General features: G+C 45.0%; 1 protein-coding gene and 1 long non-coding RNA gene across 11 annotated transcripts in view; one reads left to right on the forward strand and one right to left on the reverse strand.

Annotated features, from left to right (window-relative positions):
* The window catches only part of NSD1 (nuclear receptor binding SET domain protein 1), a 177,426-nt gene that overhangs the window by 5,845 nt on the left and 152,832 nt on the right, over positions 1 to 18,749 (forward strand). The window contains exons 1-3 of one of the 10 annotated variants that reach the window (XM_073232718.1): positions 7,548 to 7,678; positions 9,582 to 9,695; positions 10,436 to 10,525. In XM_073232718.1, coding sequence (XP_073088819.1) covers positions 9,666 to 9,695; positions 10,436 to 10,525 — 120 coding nt within the window. In that variant the 5' untranslated portion in view covers positions 7,548 to 7,678; positions 9,582 to 9,665. Of the gene's footprint in view, positions 1 to 7,547; positions 7,679 to 7,739; positions 7,928 to 8,197; positions 8,471 to 8,507; positions 8,747 to 9,581; positions 10,526 to 18,749 lie in introns of those variants that run through there. The other 9 variants (XM_073232724.1, XM_073232717.1, XM_073232722.1 and 6 more) reach the window with 9 other exon arrangements.
* Positions 2,709 to 7,324, reverse strand: LOC108398431 (uncharacterized). The gene is made up of 3 exons (XR_001853416.3): positions 7,116 to 7,324; positions 5,494 to 5,628; positions 2,709 to 5,402 (listed from the first exon to the last, which is right to left on the reverse strand). It is a non-coding gene; the product is annotated as an uncharacterized lncRNA (long non-coding RNA).

An 18,749-nucleotide genomic window follows, 5' to 3' on the forward strand; every position in this document is an offset into this window, starting at 1 on the left:
GCATGCTAATCGTAATGCCCCCTTTCTTCCCACACCCCCTTATCCCTCCCTTCCCACCCATCCTCCCCAGTACCTTTCCCTTTGGTAACTGTTAGTCCATTCTTGGATTCTCTGATTGTGCTGCTGTTTTGTTCCTTCACTTTTTTTCTTTGTTCTTATACTCCACATATGAGTGAAATCATTTGGTACTTGTCTTTCCTCGCCTGGCTTATTTCACTGAGCATAATACCCTCTAGCTCCATCCATGTTGTTGCAATTGGTAGGATTTGTTTTCTTCTTATGGCTGAATAATATTCCATTGTGTATATGTACCACCTCTTCTTTATCCATTCATCTACTGATGGACACTTAGGTTGCTTCCATTTCTTGGCTATTGTAAACAGTGCTGCGATAAACATAGGGGTGCATCTGTCTTTCTCAAACTGGGCTGCTGTATTCTTAGGGTAAATTCCTAGAAGTGGAATTCCTGGGTCAAATGGTATTTCTATTTTGAGCTTTTTGAGGAACCTCCATACTGCTTTCCACAATGGTTGAACTAATTTACATTGCCACCAGCAGTGTAGGAGGGTTCCCCTTTCTCCACAACCTTGTCAACTATTGTTGTCTTTTGGATGTTGGCTATCCTAACTGGTGTGAGGTGATATCTCATTGTGGTTTTAATTTGCATTTCTCTGATGACTAGTGATGTGGAGCATCTTTTCATGTGTCTGTTGGCCATCTGAATTTCTTCTTTGGAGAACTGTCTGTTCAGCTCCTCTGCCCATTTTTTAGTTGGATTATTTGCTTTTTGTTTGTTGAGGTGTGTGAGCTCTTTATATATTTTGGATGTTAACCCTTTATCAGATCTGTCATTTATGAATATATTCTCCCATACTGTAGTATGCCTTTTTGTTCTATTGATGGTGTCCTTTGCTGTGCAGAAGCTTTTCAGCTTGATATAGTCCCACTTGTTCATTTTTGGTTTTGTTTCCCTTGCCCGGGTAGATATGTTCATGAAGAAGTCGCTCATGTTTATGTCCAAGAGATTTTTGCCTATGTTTTTTTCTAGTTTTATGGTTTCATGACTTACATTCAGGTCTTTAATCCATTTAGAATTTATTTTTGTGTATGGGGTTAGACAGTGATCCAGTTTCATTCTCTTACATGTAGCTCTTCAGTTTTGCCAGTACCATCTGTTGAAGAGGCTGTCATTTCCCCATTGTACGTCCATGGCTCTTTTATTGTATATTAATTGACCATATATGTTTGGGTTAATGTCTGGAGTCTCTACTCTGTTCCACTCATCTGTGGCTCTGTTTTTGTGCCAGTACCAAATTGTCTTGATTACTGTGGCTTTGTAGTAGGGCTTGAAGTTGGGGAGCGAGATCCTCCCCACTTTATTCTTCCTTCTCAGGATTGCTTTGGCTATTCGGGGTCTTTGGTGGTTCCTTCTGAATGTTTGAACTATTTGTTCCAGTTCATTGAAGAATGCTGTTGGTAATTTGACAGGGATTGCATTGAATCTGTAGATTGCTTTGAGCAGTGTCACAGCCATACATTTTTCAACTATGGTTTTTGCCTAAGGTTTTCACCTTGGGGATATGAAGATTTCCTAGATTATTCTGAGCATGTTTGTTTTTCCAGTCACAGTTTTTGCCTAAGTTCTACACCTGGGGTAGGGTGAAGATTTTCCAGACTGTTCTGAGCATGGCTGGAATTAAGGGAACAAGTTCACAGATCTTTAACTTCCTTGGTCTGCCTCAAAAAGCACCTCTTTCCAATTCTTTCAGATCGTTTCCCACTCAGAAGAGAAAAGCCACATCTTACCCAAATGAATCTCCCAGGTAGGGCACCTCAGAAGAGAGGGTGCTGGGAAGGCCCTCAGAGCTCTCCAAGGACTTTCATCACCAAAAATTCAGGGAAAGATTCTGGCTGGCCTTGTCTATCTATCCTAGAATTAGAACCTAGCAAGGGGATGGTTGTCATGGCATCTGGTTTTGCTTGTAAAGTGGATTCAGATCTTTTCCGTCAGTCAGTTGGCTGAGGGATTTGATGATAGGGCCTGGCTTTGCCATTTTAGACACAGGGGGAATGTTTTCTATAAATCAATAGAGCTGAAACTACAGCCCCAAAGTTTTGATTAAGATGTATTTAACGTGCACAGACAGAACACCAAGAATTGTATTATTTGTAATATATGACTTAAAAGAACAAAATTAGATGCCAACTTTCAAATGTGAGTGGGTCATATAAATATTGTCTTGAAATTATTTAAAGGGGTACTTAATGAAAAATCTGGAAGACCATGTATTTCACTGGCCCCTACCCCAAAGTCTCATCTCTGCCTTTTCTTATCTGATCCTTCTTTTAGTATTTATCGAGCAACTATTAGGTATAAACTCTGTACCATTCTACCACTTGCCACAGTGGGATCTTTCACAAGCCACTTCTTTCTCAGCCTCTGTTTTCATCTGTAAAATAGGGTACTATCTAATCATTACAAGGAGACATGAGTGGGTGAATATAAAACAGTAACCCTCATACAGGCAGGAGGTACAACATCTCTCCTGGCTACACACTGCAACCACCCCCTTTCCCTGACAGCTTTCCCCCAGAGCCCAGCATTCTTCCACTTCCCCCTCCTCCCCTTGGAATCAATATGTTCAGAAATGCTTGGTGGACGCCAAGAGTACATTGAACAATATCTGCGCATGTCTTTTTTTTTTTTTAATCTGTGAACAATATCATACACCAAGAGAAGAAGCAGATATGGGGCATGGGAGGAAGACTGACATGTTGGTTTGAGGAGCCTGGTGGCACCCTGAAGGAGGCACCCAGGGAACAGTTGCTGTGTGGAGGGCCTGGTGCCTGGCCCTGTCTACAGTCACATATTAACCTGTATAACCATCCCTTTTGTGTGGCTCAGGGAAGGAGAGGCACTTGGCCTGGTAAGTAGCTAGCTGCTGTCAGAATCCACATCTATCTGACTTCAGATCCTATAGATTCTTTTATACTTTCTGAAAGCATTGTATGGCACAGGGGCCTGTGTGTTCCCCAAGCATCCCTGAATCCTTTAAGGGAGAGTTTAAGTTTTGCACAACCCATTTGGTGTATAATTCAAACCACAATTCTTCTGTCTGATGGAGACACAAGCTTGGAGATGGGGGGAGGGACATAAGCCTGTGGTAAGAGGTTCACCGAATGGCTGGGACCAGATTTGGAAGCTAATGCTTACTATAGGGGCTCTTTCAGGGAAAGATGACTGCCTGTCAGGGTAGGATCAGGGAAGACTTTCAGGAGGAGTCTTCCAAACTGGGCCCTGAAGGATGAGTCGGAGTTTGCCTGACAGGAAAAAAAGGCAGAGGAAACAAAATGAGCACAGGATGGAATGTGGCCTTTGCTGGCATGGTGAATACACTGGACAGCTGGAAAAGTGGTAAGGGCAAAAGCCAACACACACAGGGCTTTCAAGAGAAAAAAATGTGAAAGAACACTTGAAGGTAGATACTTGAGTCCTTGGGACTGGGGCTACACTGTCAGGTTAGCAGACAGAAGCCTGGTATTTGGGTAGGAAGGAAGCTGATGGAGGGCTGGTATGGCTTTGGATATGGCTAAGTCTTCCTTGATCTTAAGTGAAAACCTGATCTTCTTCTGGTAAATTGCTGGGTGGGGAGAGAAAGGAAATAATTGCTGGACCCCTCCGAAGGGATGGTTGTGGTGTTCACCAGCAGCATTTGGTGATTTGGTAATTACCAAAGGCCTCCCTTCTGCTCCCAAAACTTGGCTGATAGCTGGAAAGCAGATGCTGCTTCTCTCCACTGGGTATGAAGAGCCTGAGCTGGGAGTTAGGGTTGGGAGTTTGGCTCTGAGTTAAGGCATGCTTTCTCTCTGGAAGATGGGGATAACAATACTACTCATTTAATCTCAGGATTAGATGAGAGGGTGTCTTGGAAAGTACAGAGCACAGAAGAGAAGCCACAACTATTATTGGAACAAGATAGTCCTAGCATATTGCAGAGGCAAGACCCTTGGTCATGGTTGTGTTTCTAGAGGAAGTATCGATTTCTTCTGGACGCTGTTGGCAGAGTGAACTTCCTACTGCACAGGTGTGATCCTTAACCTGTTCCTTAACTTTCCATGGCTCCCTACTGCCCTCAAGATAACACCTAAATTCTTTAACTTGACCAAGAAGGCCCTGCATAGGCAGGACTCTATACATCTGAGCACACTTAACTGCAGTAAGTTGTTCCAAGGCCTGTGTTTCTCTGGACTCTTCCATTGAAAACTTTACCTTGTCGCCTCTTTTCCTGGCTATTCCTGCATATCCTTCAGGACTCTACCTAGATGTCACTTCTATGGGAGGCCTTCCCTCACTGCCCCTGAAGCCTCCCCAGCTCCTCCATCTTCTCTCAGTACTCAGCTCTCTACCGTGTTAGTACTTATCTGTCTTCCCCACAAGGCTGTGAGGAGGAGCTCAGTAAATATTTGTTGAATTAGTGAATGAAAGGGGGGGCAATTCTAAGAAAAAAAGGGGTCATTGTATACTGGTCAAAGGTCTTGACAGGTATCTATCTCTTCAGGGTAAGAATTATCAGTAACCATAATTTACAGATCAGAAGACTGAGGCTAAGGTAATCTCACTTTACCTGACACTCCAATTCCTGAGCATCTGTGGGCAAGACATTGTACTGGGCCCTTACAGGTGGTATCTGGGAGGTATGCTGGCTAAGAGCAAGTGATGTGAGGCCAGTTATACCAGGTGACAGTTAAGGCTCTGAGACTTTGCAGAAGAGCTTAAACTTTTAGATCTTAGTTCTTTGTAGGGCGACTAAAGGGTCAAAAGAACTAATGTGCTTCAAGTGCTCAGCATGGTGTCCAGTACAGATTCAGCAAGAATTTATTGATTCTAATCTCTGTCTTAAGGATGGGTCCTTGAGCTGAGATGAAGAGGAAAGGAAGAGTCCTATTCTTTCTTCCCCTACTTTGGACTAAATGTCCTTGTGAGAATATGCTGGCACACTTGTGGTGCTTGGCTAGGGCCTGCTGGATGCGGAGGCTCAAGGGGACTGCTGTTGGTGAGATCTCTGTAGCTAAGTTCTACTCTTAAGAGGCAGGAAAGGCCCCCTGAGGTCTCCTCAGGGAAGTCCAAGAGTTTTTTCCTGGGGTTTCAGTCTTCTCTCTGAGACAAGTCAGTCACCTGTACATCCCCAACTGCCTGTCCCTCTTTCACCCTTACTCATTCATCTTCCAAGGGGGACTGGGAGGTTGGAAAGGTTTCCAATAAGTGCAGTGATGTCTAGAGGTCAGCTCTCGGAGGAACCATTGTATTGTCCCAAGACCCTCTTCATACTTTAGCAGCTTTATGTAACTGTCTTTTCCTTGGGGCATCTCATCCTTTGTTTTCCCAGCACTCAGCATATTGCCTGGAATGCAGGAAATGGTTGCTGGATGGAGCAATGAATTACATTTTAGCATTTATCAAATGCTTAGTCTGTACAGGTCCCTAACACTTACCTTTACCTTAGAGGATTCTCACAGATGGTCTGTGCACTGGAAGCCACAAGTGAGAAAACAGGCTTGGGGCTGGCTGTTAAGTGACTGACTCAAGGCTGTAGAGTGGCAGCTAGTAGGCGCTCAGAGTGGTGGTCCCTGGGAAAGTAACAGGTTGAGAAGAACCTTGATGAATTGTTACAATTGGCAGGGGGTAATTGTCAGCCAGAAATGATTGGTGCAAATTATTAGGTGTGAAGAAGGGACCAGTCAGAGCTTTCCCACTGAACTGCCCAGATGGGGTTAGCAGGTGTGTGACTCCTTAGCAGAACAAAGGGCTTGTTCCTGTAGAGTAGGACTCTGGGATGTAGACCACACAGAACACTGCTGATCTGACTTTGCATCGGGGAACCTTCAGGGTACCTCATTCTCTTCAACAGAAGGAGGCTCCCTGGGGTCACAGTGGCCCCCCTCATCTTTTTGGTTCCAGGGGGCATCTTCTCTCTGAGAAAGTTTGCTTGCTGTCTTGTCAGGGCCTGCATTCCTGCACTCAGGGTGAGCTAAGGACCTGTTTGCCTCCACGTCTGGACTGTGGGCCTTGAGAGCAGGCAACTAGGGGCATCCTGAACTCCAGGCCTGCCGGGGACAGTTTCAGGATCGAGTTTAGGGAACCCTGCAATGGCAAACATGGTCTTTCTCCTAGATGGGCTCAGAGTTAACAGAATCGTGGAGAGTAAACACTCACTGGGGCAATAATATGCACATTTACTAAGCCCTGGGAGGAATGGTAGTCACGTGGCTCTCGAAGGCGGTGCCCTTAACTTTGAGATGAAGTTTAATCACAGAAGGCTTTCTGGAGGAGGCAGAATTTTTAAGGCGGCAGGTATTGGTTTCCTGTGGATAGTGAGGATGTGCTTAGCACCCTAGGGACCAGCTAGTTCCCGAGGTGAGCTTTTTGCAGGGAACAAGACTAGAGTGTGGCTGGGTCGAACCGGGTTGGGGGAAGGGCCTGGGGGGCCGGAGTCACGAGGTCAGATTGGGCTTGTGTTCTGCGACCTGCCCTAGCGCAGTCTTTTATGATTGGATGCGCCACAACCGGGCTAGGCTGGTGCTCCGGGGCTCCCGGACGCTGGGTGCAGGCCTCAACATCTCAGGTGCCTGGGAGCAGAGCGCTCCAGGCTGGGGGTTAGGCCCGCAGTCTTGGCTGGGCGAGCCTGGCCGTCCGCCCTCACAGCGCAGTTTCAGCGCAATTCCGCTGGGGTCCCTCTGCCTGGCCCGCAGGGGCGAGGCGCGGGCTTCCCCGTGAGCTCTGTGGAGCCGGCGGCCCGCGCCGGTGGCACGAGAGGGCCATCTGCCTGGGTGCGGAGAACTGCAGTGTCCGTGGTGCGAGGCGCGTCCCCTCCGGGCCCCCAGTCCGCGTTCCCTGCCCCGCGCGCACACACCTACAAGACGCCCGCCAGCGCCCGCGGCCCGAGTCCCCGTGCCAGGCCCAGACCCAGACTAGGCGGGGGAGGCGGTGCAGGGATTAGTGGACCCCTCCCCCCAGCGCTCCCCTCGCCCCGCCCGAGGCAGCGAAGACCCCCTGGGCCCGGGGGTGGTGAGGGAGCTTCGTCCTGGCGGTGCCCGGGCAGGGGACTCGACCTTACTGGGTGGGGGGCCGCACGGCGGCAGGTCGAGGTGCAGGCGCGCAGTCAGGTTGCCGCTCGGCTTGGGTGCGGGGGGGTGGGCTCAGGGCGGGGGTCGTCTGGTCTTATCCCTCATTCCGAGGCCCCGGCCGGGCGGACAGTGCCCGGGCGGGTAACCCGACCCGACCCGGCTCCCGGTCGCCGTTCACCCCGTGCGGCTGGGCAGGGGGAGGAAGAGGAATGGGGGGGAGGGGGAGGGGAAGAGGTGGTGGGTGAAGGGCTGTGGGGACTGCAGGGCCGAATCCCCGGCCTGTCTGCGCTGCTCTAGGGCGGCAGCCCGCGGTGGCTGGGACGAGCCAGCTCCTTGCCTCGCGGGCGTCGGGCCTGCTGCAGGAGGGAGCCCTGGGGCTGTACAGGCTTGGCTCGGGGAAGCAGACCCGAGCTGCTGCCTCCATTTTGTTTCCTGCTCAGCTTGGTCTGTGGTGGTGGTGGTGTGGGTTTGGGGTGCGGCCGGGCAAGGGGTTCACCTGCAGCTGAGCCTGCTCGGGGCCCGAGGCCTCGAAGACCCCAGCCCAAGCCCCCAGGTGAGACCAGCGGTAGGAGGGGGATTGCCTTGGCCTCGGTCCGAGCCGAGCGGGGCTGAGGGCAGGTGCCCAGTGGATGGGGAGCCCGGGCTGTAACCTAAGATGGAGGCTGGGGCTGACGCGGGCCCGAACGGGGCTGGCGGGGCGGTCGGACAGGCCTCAGCCGGGCCAGGTGTCGCCGGGGTTGGGGCCCGAGACGGATAGGGTGGTGCAGCCGTGTACAGCCCGCGGCCGGCGCAACACCCCGAGGTAGGTGAGGGGATCGGAGTGCCACCCACGACGCCCGCAGGCCCGTACTCTCTCGGGAGGCGCGCGAGGCCTCTGGGGAGCTCGCCTCAGGCCCCGCCCGGCCAGCTTGGCCGGCCCGTAGGCCCAGGCCGCGAGCGGGCGCGCAGAGGGAGGGGAGGGGGCGACAGCGGCGGCTCCGCTGATTGGGCGGCGCGTTCGCGAGCCTGACTTCACCCGCCTTGAACCCCAAAGAGTGAGGCGAGGGAGCGTGCGCGCGGTGGGGGAAGGGGAGCGCGCGCACTCGGGGAACCAGCCGCACGCGGACCGGCGCGAGGCGCTCCGTCGCACGCGCCGCCGCGGGGGCGCGCGCGGTGGGGGTGTGAGGAGGCGGCGGCGGAATAGGCCGGGGCAGGTCGCGCTGGCTGCCTTCTACTTTGAAGAGAGACGCGGGGGGAGGGGGGTGCGGCGAGCGGCTCCGCTCTCTCCCCACCGCTCCGCTCGCGCCCCAGTGTAATGAGGGTCACCCCCTCCCCCCAGCCGGCCCGGGAAGGGGCTCGGGGCACGGTAACTAGTGCGCTGGGCTGTGTGGCGGGCTGGCGCGAGGAGGGAGGCGGCGGCCGGGCGGGGAATATGGTGGTGGCCGTGAGGTGAGGGGCGCGGGGGAGGGCCGGGCGCGGCGCGGGGTTGGTGGCCGGCGGCATTGCAGCCGCGGGCCCCCTCCCCCTCCATCACTACTAGCCGGGCTCAGGCCTAGCCGGCCTTGCTGCCGCGAACTTCCTCCCGGCGCGGCCCGTTCCTTGCCGGCCTCCCGCGCGCACCTCGGCCTCCGCCTCCCCTCAGGTAGCTGGCTGGTGGGCGCGGGGACGGCTGCCCTCCCGCCGCAAACTTTGCTTGCTGCTGAATATTGATGAGTGCGATCGGCCGGGCCCAGAGGTGCTGCCGCGAATGCGGGAAGGAGCGCGGCCCGGGCAGGCGGCAGCGGCGTCGGTAGCAGCCATGTTTGTCAAGCTGTAGCAGCTGCTGCTGCCCAGAGTCGGCTTCACCGGCTGCCTCTGTTTCTCCCTCTGCCGCGTCCCGGCCTCTGCGCCCAGCAGCCGTGGACCGAGCAGGCCTGCAGCCAGGAAGGCGAGCTTCGCGGTTGCATCCGTTTCAGCCCGTCTACCTTGCGGCCTGAGCACGGCCGCTGCAAACGCGCCGGCTGGGCGCAGGGTGCAGGGCTATTGTGACCGCTGCGCCCGAGCGAGCCAGGAAGGGGGGGGCCTTTTTGTGCAGCGTCCGGGAGCCCCCCCTCGAACCCCACCGCTCCCTCCCTCCGTGAGATCCGGCCGCTCGACCCCCAGCGGGGGAGGGGAAGGATGATTCCTGTTTGAGATTTGGGAATTTCTATTGCCGGATTGATTTTAATTTTAGTTTAGCCCCACTGTCCACCAGTCTGCAGTGCAGGAAAAAAGGACGGGCTGTTTCCATGTGGCAAGATCTGCCTGTCCGGGAAGGTGGAGTTTGGGGAGGCTCACCGAGGCCATTTTTTCGTCGCTAGCTGGGGAACTTTTTCCACCCATGAAAGTGTAGCAAAAAGGCATGGAGGCCACTAGGCCTTGAGAAATGGCTGCCATTTTGAAGATAAGAGGCAAAAGGCCTGCTAACTCAGATTAATTGCTGTGTGTTTGGATTCCAGGTTGATGCTGGCCCAGGATGGATCAGATCTGCGAACTACCTAGAAGAAATTGTCTGCTGCCCTTTTCCAATCCAGTGAATTTAGATGCCCCTGAAGACAAGGACAGCCCTTTCGGTAATGGTCAATCCAATTTTTCTGAGCCACTTACTGGGTGTACTATGCAGTTATCGACTGCCAGTGGAACATCCCAAAGTACTTATGGACAAGATTCTCCATCTTGTTACATTCCACTGCGGAGACTACAGGATTTGGCCTCCATGATCAATGTAGAGTATTTAAATGGGTCTGCTGATGGATCAGAATCCTTTCAAGACCCTGAAAAAAGTGATTCAAGAGCTCAGTCGCCAATTGTTTGCACTTCCTTGAGTCCTGGTGGTCCAACAGCACTTGCTATGAAACAGGAACCCTCTTGTAATAACTCCCCTGAACTCCATGTAAAAGTAACAAAGACTGTCAAGAATGGCTTTCTGCACTTTGAGAATTTTACTTGTGTGGACGATGCAGATGTAGATTCTGAAATGGACCCAGAACAGCCAGTCACAGAGGATGAGAGTATAGAGGAGATCTTTGAGGAAACTCAGACCAATGCCACCTGCAATTATGACCCTAAATCAGAGAATGGTGTAGACGTGGTCATGGGAAATGAACAAGACAGCACACCAGAGAGTAGACACGGTGTAGTCAAATCGCCATTCTTGCCATTAGCTCCTCAAACTGAAACACAGAAAAATAAGCAAAGAAATGAAGTGGACGGCAGCAATGAAAAAGCAGCCCTTCTCTCAGCCCCCTTTTCACTAGGAGATACAAACGTTACCATAGAAGAGCAATTAAACTCAATAAATTTATCTTTTCAGGATGATCCAGATTCCAGTACCAGTACATTAGGAAACATGCTAGAATTACCTGGAACTTCATCATCATCTACTACACAGGAATTGCCATTTGTAAGCAGTTTTTGGTACAACTTAAATATATACATAAATGTATATATACAGGCAACTTAAAGGGAAACTTGACTAGTTGGTTTTTAGCTGCTTATCAATTGACAGCTGAAAGCCTATTGATAATGACAGGCTTTTTGGGGAAATTTTGATTCATTTATTGTATGAGTTTGATTATTTTCAGATTTTCCCAATTAACTCTCCATTGAAGAATGGCTAAGAAAACTTTTAAGAGTGTTTGAGTTCAGATTGAATTTTTCAAGATGGAGATATATACATTTGCTAAGCTTTTTTTTTTTTTTCAGTGTGCTTTGGCTTGCTGGTATCATGAGTACATGTGAACCAATTAATTTCCTGGAGTCCTATTCTCTGCTAAGTCATGGCTTTTTTTTTGAGTTGATGAGGTGACTCTTGCTTTAGATTGAAGTGCATTTTAGGCACAAAATGGAAGTACCCAAGATGAGATGGCTTTCTTGGACATCAGTTAAAATTTAAATAAGTTTTTTTTCCTGCTGAAGGTACAGCATCCTGTGCTCTAGACAGCTACTACTATCAGAGTAGACTCTTGAATCATTTCTCATTTTTAATTTTGAAGTATATATATATGTGTGTGTGTGTGTGTGTGTGGTATGTGTGCAGAAATGGAAAAAAATCTTGAGTTAGTGTGCTATTAGTGGTAAATGACAGTTTTTTAATTTGATTTTATGCAGAATTTCTTAGCTGTCTCTAGTTAGCTAAGTGATCCGTTGATTCTCTTAGCCTCAGTTTTATCATCTTTAAAATTTGAAACTGCTTGATGAAAGGTTCCCTTCAGCTTTAAATATTTGATTCAGATTTTGTTCCTACCCAGCCATAGTGTCAGAGTCACCTATAATGTCAGAGAGGATTCCCCGACCCCCCACCAAATAAAATGCCTCTGAAATACTGTGTAAAGATTTAATCAGAAAAAAATTTTATGGTGTTCATTTATAATTTTGAGTGCATTAGACATTCACTCTACTAATAGCCCTGCTGTTCTTTAAAGTTAAGAAAGAGAGACTGTGGGTGTGTTGGTTTTGTTTCTGTTGGTTCATATATTAAATATGTTTTAGTATTCCTTGGTTTCTTAGCAGTTGCAGATTTAAAAAAATTATTTGGCACTTATCTTGAGTCTGTATGGTCCTAGAGGTTTTTTAGGGTGGATACCAATTGGCAGTTGTGTTAGCAATCTATTGGTAGCTCAGAGAAATCCTTTTTTTGGGGGGGCTCACATTGAAATCTGTCTTATATATATAGTTTTGCATTTCTGTTTACATCAAACAGATCTGATGGTGGAGATAGATGTTTCTAGTGGCATACAAATACAATTAGAATTAAAAATCTGGTTCTCATCAAATTGATGTAGTGGATATTGGTTTTTAATAAAAACAACTGGGAATATTGGATCCTATATACAGTATGTTATGCACCTAAAATGGGAGTTAGCAAATCTTTGTAAATGTAGAAATGCTTTTTTTGGGCAGAAAATCTAAATTGCTCATAGACTTTATGGGCTTGAAGAAGCAAGTATCTTTAATTTGTTCTAATAGGCCTTAATTCAAGATAGTGGATAAAAATCTATTGCTTTGATTTTTGCTTTTGATATTTTCAACTGAACTTAAAGTGAAGTCATCTCAGAATGCAAGGTTAGCTGAACAGTGTAGGTTGGGAAAAGTATCATGAAAAATATTCTGTGCAACCTCACACTATTACTAGTCACAATTGATTCATTGATGCAGCTGGTATAGAGCACTTAGTCGGTAATGTGCTCAGAGCTGGAAATTTAGAAAATCTTTAGCGAATGTTGTCTTTTATTCTGTCTGTAATACTGTGATAGAATGTGATTCCCTTGGCTTGAGTAAGAGTAGTTAATAGGGTATAAACCCCCATTGTGGAGTTAGAGAAAGACAATTTAAGATCATATTGTCTGTTGTTTTTTATATCTAGCTGTAAGCAGACTGTTTTCCTCCTCATAAATGAGTAGCCTCTTCAGTTTCCCTGCATGTGCTCTTCAGTTATTTTCTCTGCATACAGTGATGTGAAATGATTGTCATTATAATTAATTCTGACCTGGTGCTTTCATACTTAATTGGGTTGATTCTAATTCTTGCCAGTGTACATATACAGTGTACAGAGTTTTGTACATTGTAGGTGCTTGATAAAATTGTGAAGGAAGGTTGGTTCCTACAGCTCCAAGTTTAAACAGGCAATAACTTACAGTTTATTGAGTGCTCTGGTCTGTTTTATCTGATTGGGTCTTCATAGCCTTGTGAAAAGCCTAGTTAAAAAAAAAAAAGATACAGAAGACATAAGTCATCCTTCACGGCACTTGAGATTATTGGAGATAAGACTGAAACCCTTGATACTATCTAATTACTTTTGGTTTTCAATAGTGACTTCTGAAGGGTCTCTTGACATTCTTGCTTAGGTAATTCCTGGTTTTCTCACTTGCAGGTTGACTTGCAGCAGTTTGTTTTCTACTCTTCTTTGCTTAGATATTTCAAGGAGAATTTACACTATGGCAGTATTCATGGATGTGGGGATCCTCAAAATGCTTAATATGTAGTTAGCCCCAGGATGGTATGATGTACATACTGTATTGGTGGTTCTCTTTTTTTAAAGAAGACCACTGAAAATGAATCCCTTTAAAATGGGAACTAAAATTTCATAATAGAGAGAAAAAGGTTTATTAAAGATTTTATGTTGAAAAGTAAAATTAAGATTAAGAAAATAAGTTATTAAACCTCAATCAAAATTTTGGTTATGATAACTATTTGTTATAATGCAAGAATCAAATAGATTTTAAAAATTTGTCGAGCAAAATTGTACAATAGGGAGATGACATACTTTATTTTGCTTGACTTTCTCATCATGATGGTGAGGAAGATAAGATTTTGTAAAACTAAGGATTTAATCAATTTAAGATTCTCTTTTTATAAATGTCCACCATGGAACACTTCAAGCATGTACCAAAGAACAGATAATAATAGATATCCCCATGTACTTGCCACTCAGCTTAAAGAATTACTGCTATTTTGCCAGTCTTGTTTTATCCTTCCTCCATTATGTCATTCACTAATATTTCTTAAACCTTTGATGTTTATCATAATACTCTTTGAAGCTCCTGTCTTGTTACCCTTGTCAGTGTCACTTGTTTACTGGTTGACCTAGATAATCTTTTCTTTGCCTGTAATTGGAGTGGTTCTTTATTATTTACATTGATGTTAAGAAACAGCATCTTTTTGCCAAATTTGTTTGCAGTTTTAACTTGTAATTGATTTACACTGTTATACTAGTTAGTGCCTCATTAGGTAGCGATAGATACTGTATTTTCCATGGGATGGATGTTGAATAGAGACATTTTTGCTGCTTAAAAATAACTCGTTGTTGTAACAATGTTCTCCTTTTCTCTACAATCTTGGGGATTCAGAAAATACTCAGAAACCACCCCCTGTTCTAAGTTTTGTGCTATGGATGTTTAAGTGGCTCAGGAATTTGAGTGGAGAGATGAGGAAATCTAGAGCAGTCAAGGCTTCAGAGAAGTGGGACTTGATTGGCCTTGGCTGCATTGGGTTTGGTTAGGTTTAGAAGGGTGCTTTGGATATGGAGAATTAAATTAACAGTATTTTCAGAAGATACTTATTGGGAATTGGTTGGATAGGATGGGTGTAATCAGGTAATAGGGCCTGGAAATCCAGATTGTGGCATTTGTTACTAATGTGATAGGAACTGGGAGCCAGCAAGGGATTTTAGCTAAGTGATATGATGAAATCTGTGTTTGGAAAACTGGCTGAGAGAGAGTAGAGGCAATGTTAACATGGAGGCATCTGTTGGCAATGATAATTAAAACTTAGACTTGAGCTGAATGAGTATAGAAAGAAAAGGGGTAAATCCAAAAGTTATTTCAGAGGAGGGTAATTGGCAGCCCTTTTGGGGTTGCTTGGATTTGAGAAATGGTGGAGAGAGATGAGTGTAGATTATGTGTACAAGGCTTGTCTTACTGGTGCCTGGGACAAAAATGTTTCCTCGGGGGTTCTTTCCTCTTATCATCATCAAGCAATTCTCCATTCCCTCCTTTCCCCTCTGAGAGGAAAATTGATCCTATCTCCATACTTCTCAGGTTCTGCCCTCCATCTAACTCCTTCCTTCCCACTGGAGGACTTTGATTCATTCATTACTTTTTCCTCTTTCCCTCTGGGGTCTTAAGTCTCTACTATTCCGCTGAATCATTTTTACTACTTAAAAAACAGGATAATGTTTTGCTGTTCTAAAGGAATTTTCCTGTATTCTGTAACCCCTGCAGTGGTGAATTCCTGGAAAGAGTTGTCTACTTTGTTTACATTTCCTTAAAGCTCTGTGGATTGGCTTCTGTATCTTCTACCGTGCTGCAACTGTTCTTTCAAATTGACAAGTGACACTTTGATACTTATCTATTAGAGCTGCAGCAATTTGGCCACCACGCCTTTAAATGGTCATTTTGAAGTGCTTTCTTTTCTTCCTCTTTCCATCATTTTCTACAGTCTCATCCACTTTCACTGATTGGCTTTACAGCTACTCTGCTGTGTGAATACTCTCTCAGCCTGACTTCAGAGCCTCAGACTGAGAAATACTGAATGCCAACCAAGCTTCCACCTGTATCACATTCATTTTTGAACCATCTCTTACTTCCAAACATGCATTTCCTTCTGTTAATGATGGCGTCATCCTCCTGTTGCATCTCAAGGCTGGAAACCTTGGAGTCACTCATTTATATGATCAAAACACATTTGAATACCTTCTCTATGCCAGACACTGCTAGTATAAAGAAAAAGATAGTCTGTTTTTAAGGAACCTTTGCTGTGTGGGAAAGGTAAGTGTAAACAGTGATAATGCAGAATACTAAGTGGTCTGGTAGGTGTTACAGATGCAGTGTTGTGGGAATGTGGAAGAAGGCATACTTAGAATAATCAGGGAGAACTTTACAGAAGGCTTATGTATAATTTGAGCAGAAACATGCCAGTAAGTAAGAAGGAATAGCATATGCAAGTGGAAGAAATTCCTTGATAGGAATCTGTGAGGAATGGGGTTGTTAGATTATAAAATAGAAAGCTGTATAGGCCTTAAATGCCATTGTATAGAGTTGTTTTTTACGCTATTTCTGAATTTTGCAAATTCCTCTTTTTATTTCTTCATTCCCATTCTATGAGGTGTTAATCACTGGTCTTCATACAGTTTTTCTTTCCAGTCTGTCTAACACAAAATTACCTCTGGCCTCCAAAATAAGAAATAATAGGTCTCTAGTTAAAGCTTTGCCTTCAGTGCTTCACTCCTCTCCCCGTTTGCCTAAAAAATAAAGCCCAAATTCAGCATCTTTTTGATAAGACCCCCCCCTCCTCCTCTTCTAAATCTCATCTACTATACCCTGGGCACACCCTTGGTTCAACCAAACTGAACTGTTAATAGTGCCGTGCTCCACATTCTCCCCGGCTTATGCCTGTCTCCTGATTTATCTTTGCATCTCAACTGTATATATAGCATGGTACCTTCTTTGTAATGGACACTCATTTGTTGAGTGAAAGAGTGAATGGTACTGTTACAGAGGTACAAGTTGTGGAGCGGAGTAAATTTTAGGTAGGAAGGTGAGAAATTTTATTTTTTTCGTCTCCCCGTGTACTCAATTTCTAAGGGCTTTGATTTTGAGCTCCTAGATATCTCAAGCATTCATTTTTTTCTTCTCCAATCTTTCAGTCTTTAGTTAAGGGTATTAAATCATAATGCTTTTAAGTTGGACATACTTCTTGAGTGTGTACTGTGCTTCCTGTTTAGTTGGAGAAGCCCTTTCTGTCTCAGAGGCCTAGTTGCTCATCTGTAGATTGGGTTGTACCTTACATGCACGCTTGTTTGAGGGTACAACAAGGTAATTTATAGGAAGCAGCCAGACAGTGTTAGTTCTAAAGTTAGCGTTCAGTAAGTGATGTCTGTTATTATATGCCAAGAGCCAAACACATTTGGAAGCTACTTGTGAATTTTGAAAAACATCTTGGCATTTTTGCTTTTTTCTCTATTCCAAACTCTTTTCTTCCCTAATTGGTCAGATAAGGAAATTACTGTTGACAGTTTCAGTGTTTGTTTAAAAGTCAGGGTAATTTGATCCATTTTGTTTGGTAATCAGGAGAATTTAAGTGCAGTAGGATCAGTATCTTTTTGTACCCCAACTATTAAGTAGCATAACTTTATTATATTGTTGTTTTTTGTTAGATGTCCTGTGTCATGGTTATAAATGTTTCCTTTCTACCCCTTGGTTTTCAGGGTGGTCCACTGAAAGGAGACACCACCTCTTTTCTAGTGGCAGGTTTGATTTTCATTGAACAGTTGTTTTGAAACTTTTAAAATGATCTCAAATGTAGCCTTTTGAAGAAATTGTGAATCTTTTTAGTTAGAAAAGTAATAAATATTCATGGTTAAAAAAAGTCAAACTTGAAAAGGGAATGTAAAAGTGTATTTCTTTATACCCCTCATAGCCTCATTTCTACCCTTGGTATATTGTTAGAATTTTCTTTATGTATACCTTTTTATTTTTTATTGTAAGAACTTCAAAAAAAATTTACTTTGATATTATTAATGTGCAGTTACATGAGCAACATGTTTACTAGACTCCCCCTATTATCAAGTCCCCACCACATACCCCATTACAGTCACTGTCCATCAGCATAGTAAGATGTCATAGAATCATTACTTGTCTTCTCTGTGTTATATTGCCTTCCTATGTACCCTCCTACCCCTGCTACATTATGTGTGCTAATTGTAATATCCCTTTTTCCCCCTTATCCTTCCCTTCCCACCCATCTTCCCCAGTCCCTTTCCCTTTGGTAACTGTTAGTCCATTCTTGGATTCTGTGAGTCTGCTGCTGTTTTGTTCCTTCAGTTTTTGCTTTGTTCTTACACTCCACAGATGAATGAAATCATTTGGTACTTGTCTTTCTCCGCCTGGCTTATTTCACTGAGCATAATACCCTCTAGTTCCATCCATGTTGTTGCAAATGGTAGGATTTGTTTTCTTCTTATGGGTGAATAATATTCCATTGTGTATATGTACCACATCTTCTTTATCCATTTCATCTACTGATGGACACTTAGGTTGCTTCCATTTCTTGGCTATTGTAAATAGTGCTGTGATAAACACAGGGGTGCATATGTTTTCATGAATCTGGGATCCTGCATTCTTAGGGTAAATTCCTAGGAGTGGAATTCCTGGGTCAAATGGTATTTCTATTTTGAGTTTTTTGAGGAACCTCCATACTGCTTTCACAATGGTTGAACTAATTTACATTCCCATATGTATACCTTTTTTAATCTTTTGGTAATGCAAGTGGCCTGATACACATATTATTCAATACCTTGGTTAATGTGTTACAGACACATTTTCATGTGAGCATGTAGATGTCCATTCTTTTTTGTTTTTGTTATGAAATTTTTATTGAGATAAATGTAGACTCACATGCAGTTTTAAGAAATAATGCAGAGAGATCCCTTGTATATATTGCCTGATTTTGCAATGGTAATGTTTTTCAAAAATGTTGTATCATAGCTAGGATATTGCCATTCATATAACCGACCAGTCTTATTGAGGTGTCCTCAGTTTTTGTTCTCTTGAAGTTTTTTTCTGAGAAAATTCTGTATTTCTGTTAAGGTACATTCCAGATGTCCCCAGTTTTACTGTACTCTTTTGTGTGTATGTCTTATAAGTTCCTTACCTTTTTGTCACCTGTGTAGATTTGTATATACACTACCGCAGTCAAGTACATATTGAACATAAGAGGATCTCTCCTGTGGCCCTTCTCCTTTCTGGCAGCCCTTCTTCCAACCTTTACTAACTACTAATCTGTCCTTTGTTTATAAAATTTTGTCATTTCAAAAATGTTAATGTGAACGGAATCATACATTATGTAGCCTTTTGGGATTGAGTTTTTCAATCAATATTGTATCTCTTTATTACTAAGTAATATTCCATGGTATGTGTACATACAGTTTAGCCATTCACCTGTTAAAGAACATCTGGGCTTATTCTAGCTTTTGGCTTTTAAAAGTGCCATAAACATTTTGTGTGAACGTAAGTTTTCATTTATCTGGGATAAATGCTGAAAAGTACAATTGATGAATCATATGGGAATGGCATGTTTGGTTTTATAAGAAACTGCTAGCCTGATTTCCTGACTGACTATACCATTTA

Source organism: Manis javanica, chromosome 1 (assembly GCF_040802235.1).
Source record: "Manis javanica isolate MJ-LG chromosome 1, MJ_LKY, whole genome shotgun sequence".
Classification (NCBI taxonomy): domain Eukaryota; kingdom Metazoa; phylum Chordata; class Mammalia; order Pholidota; family Manidae; genus Manis; species Manis javanica.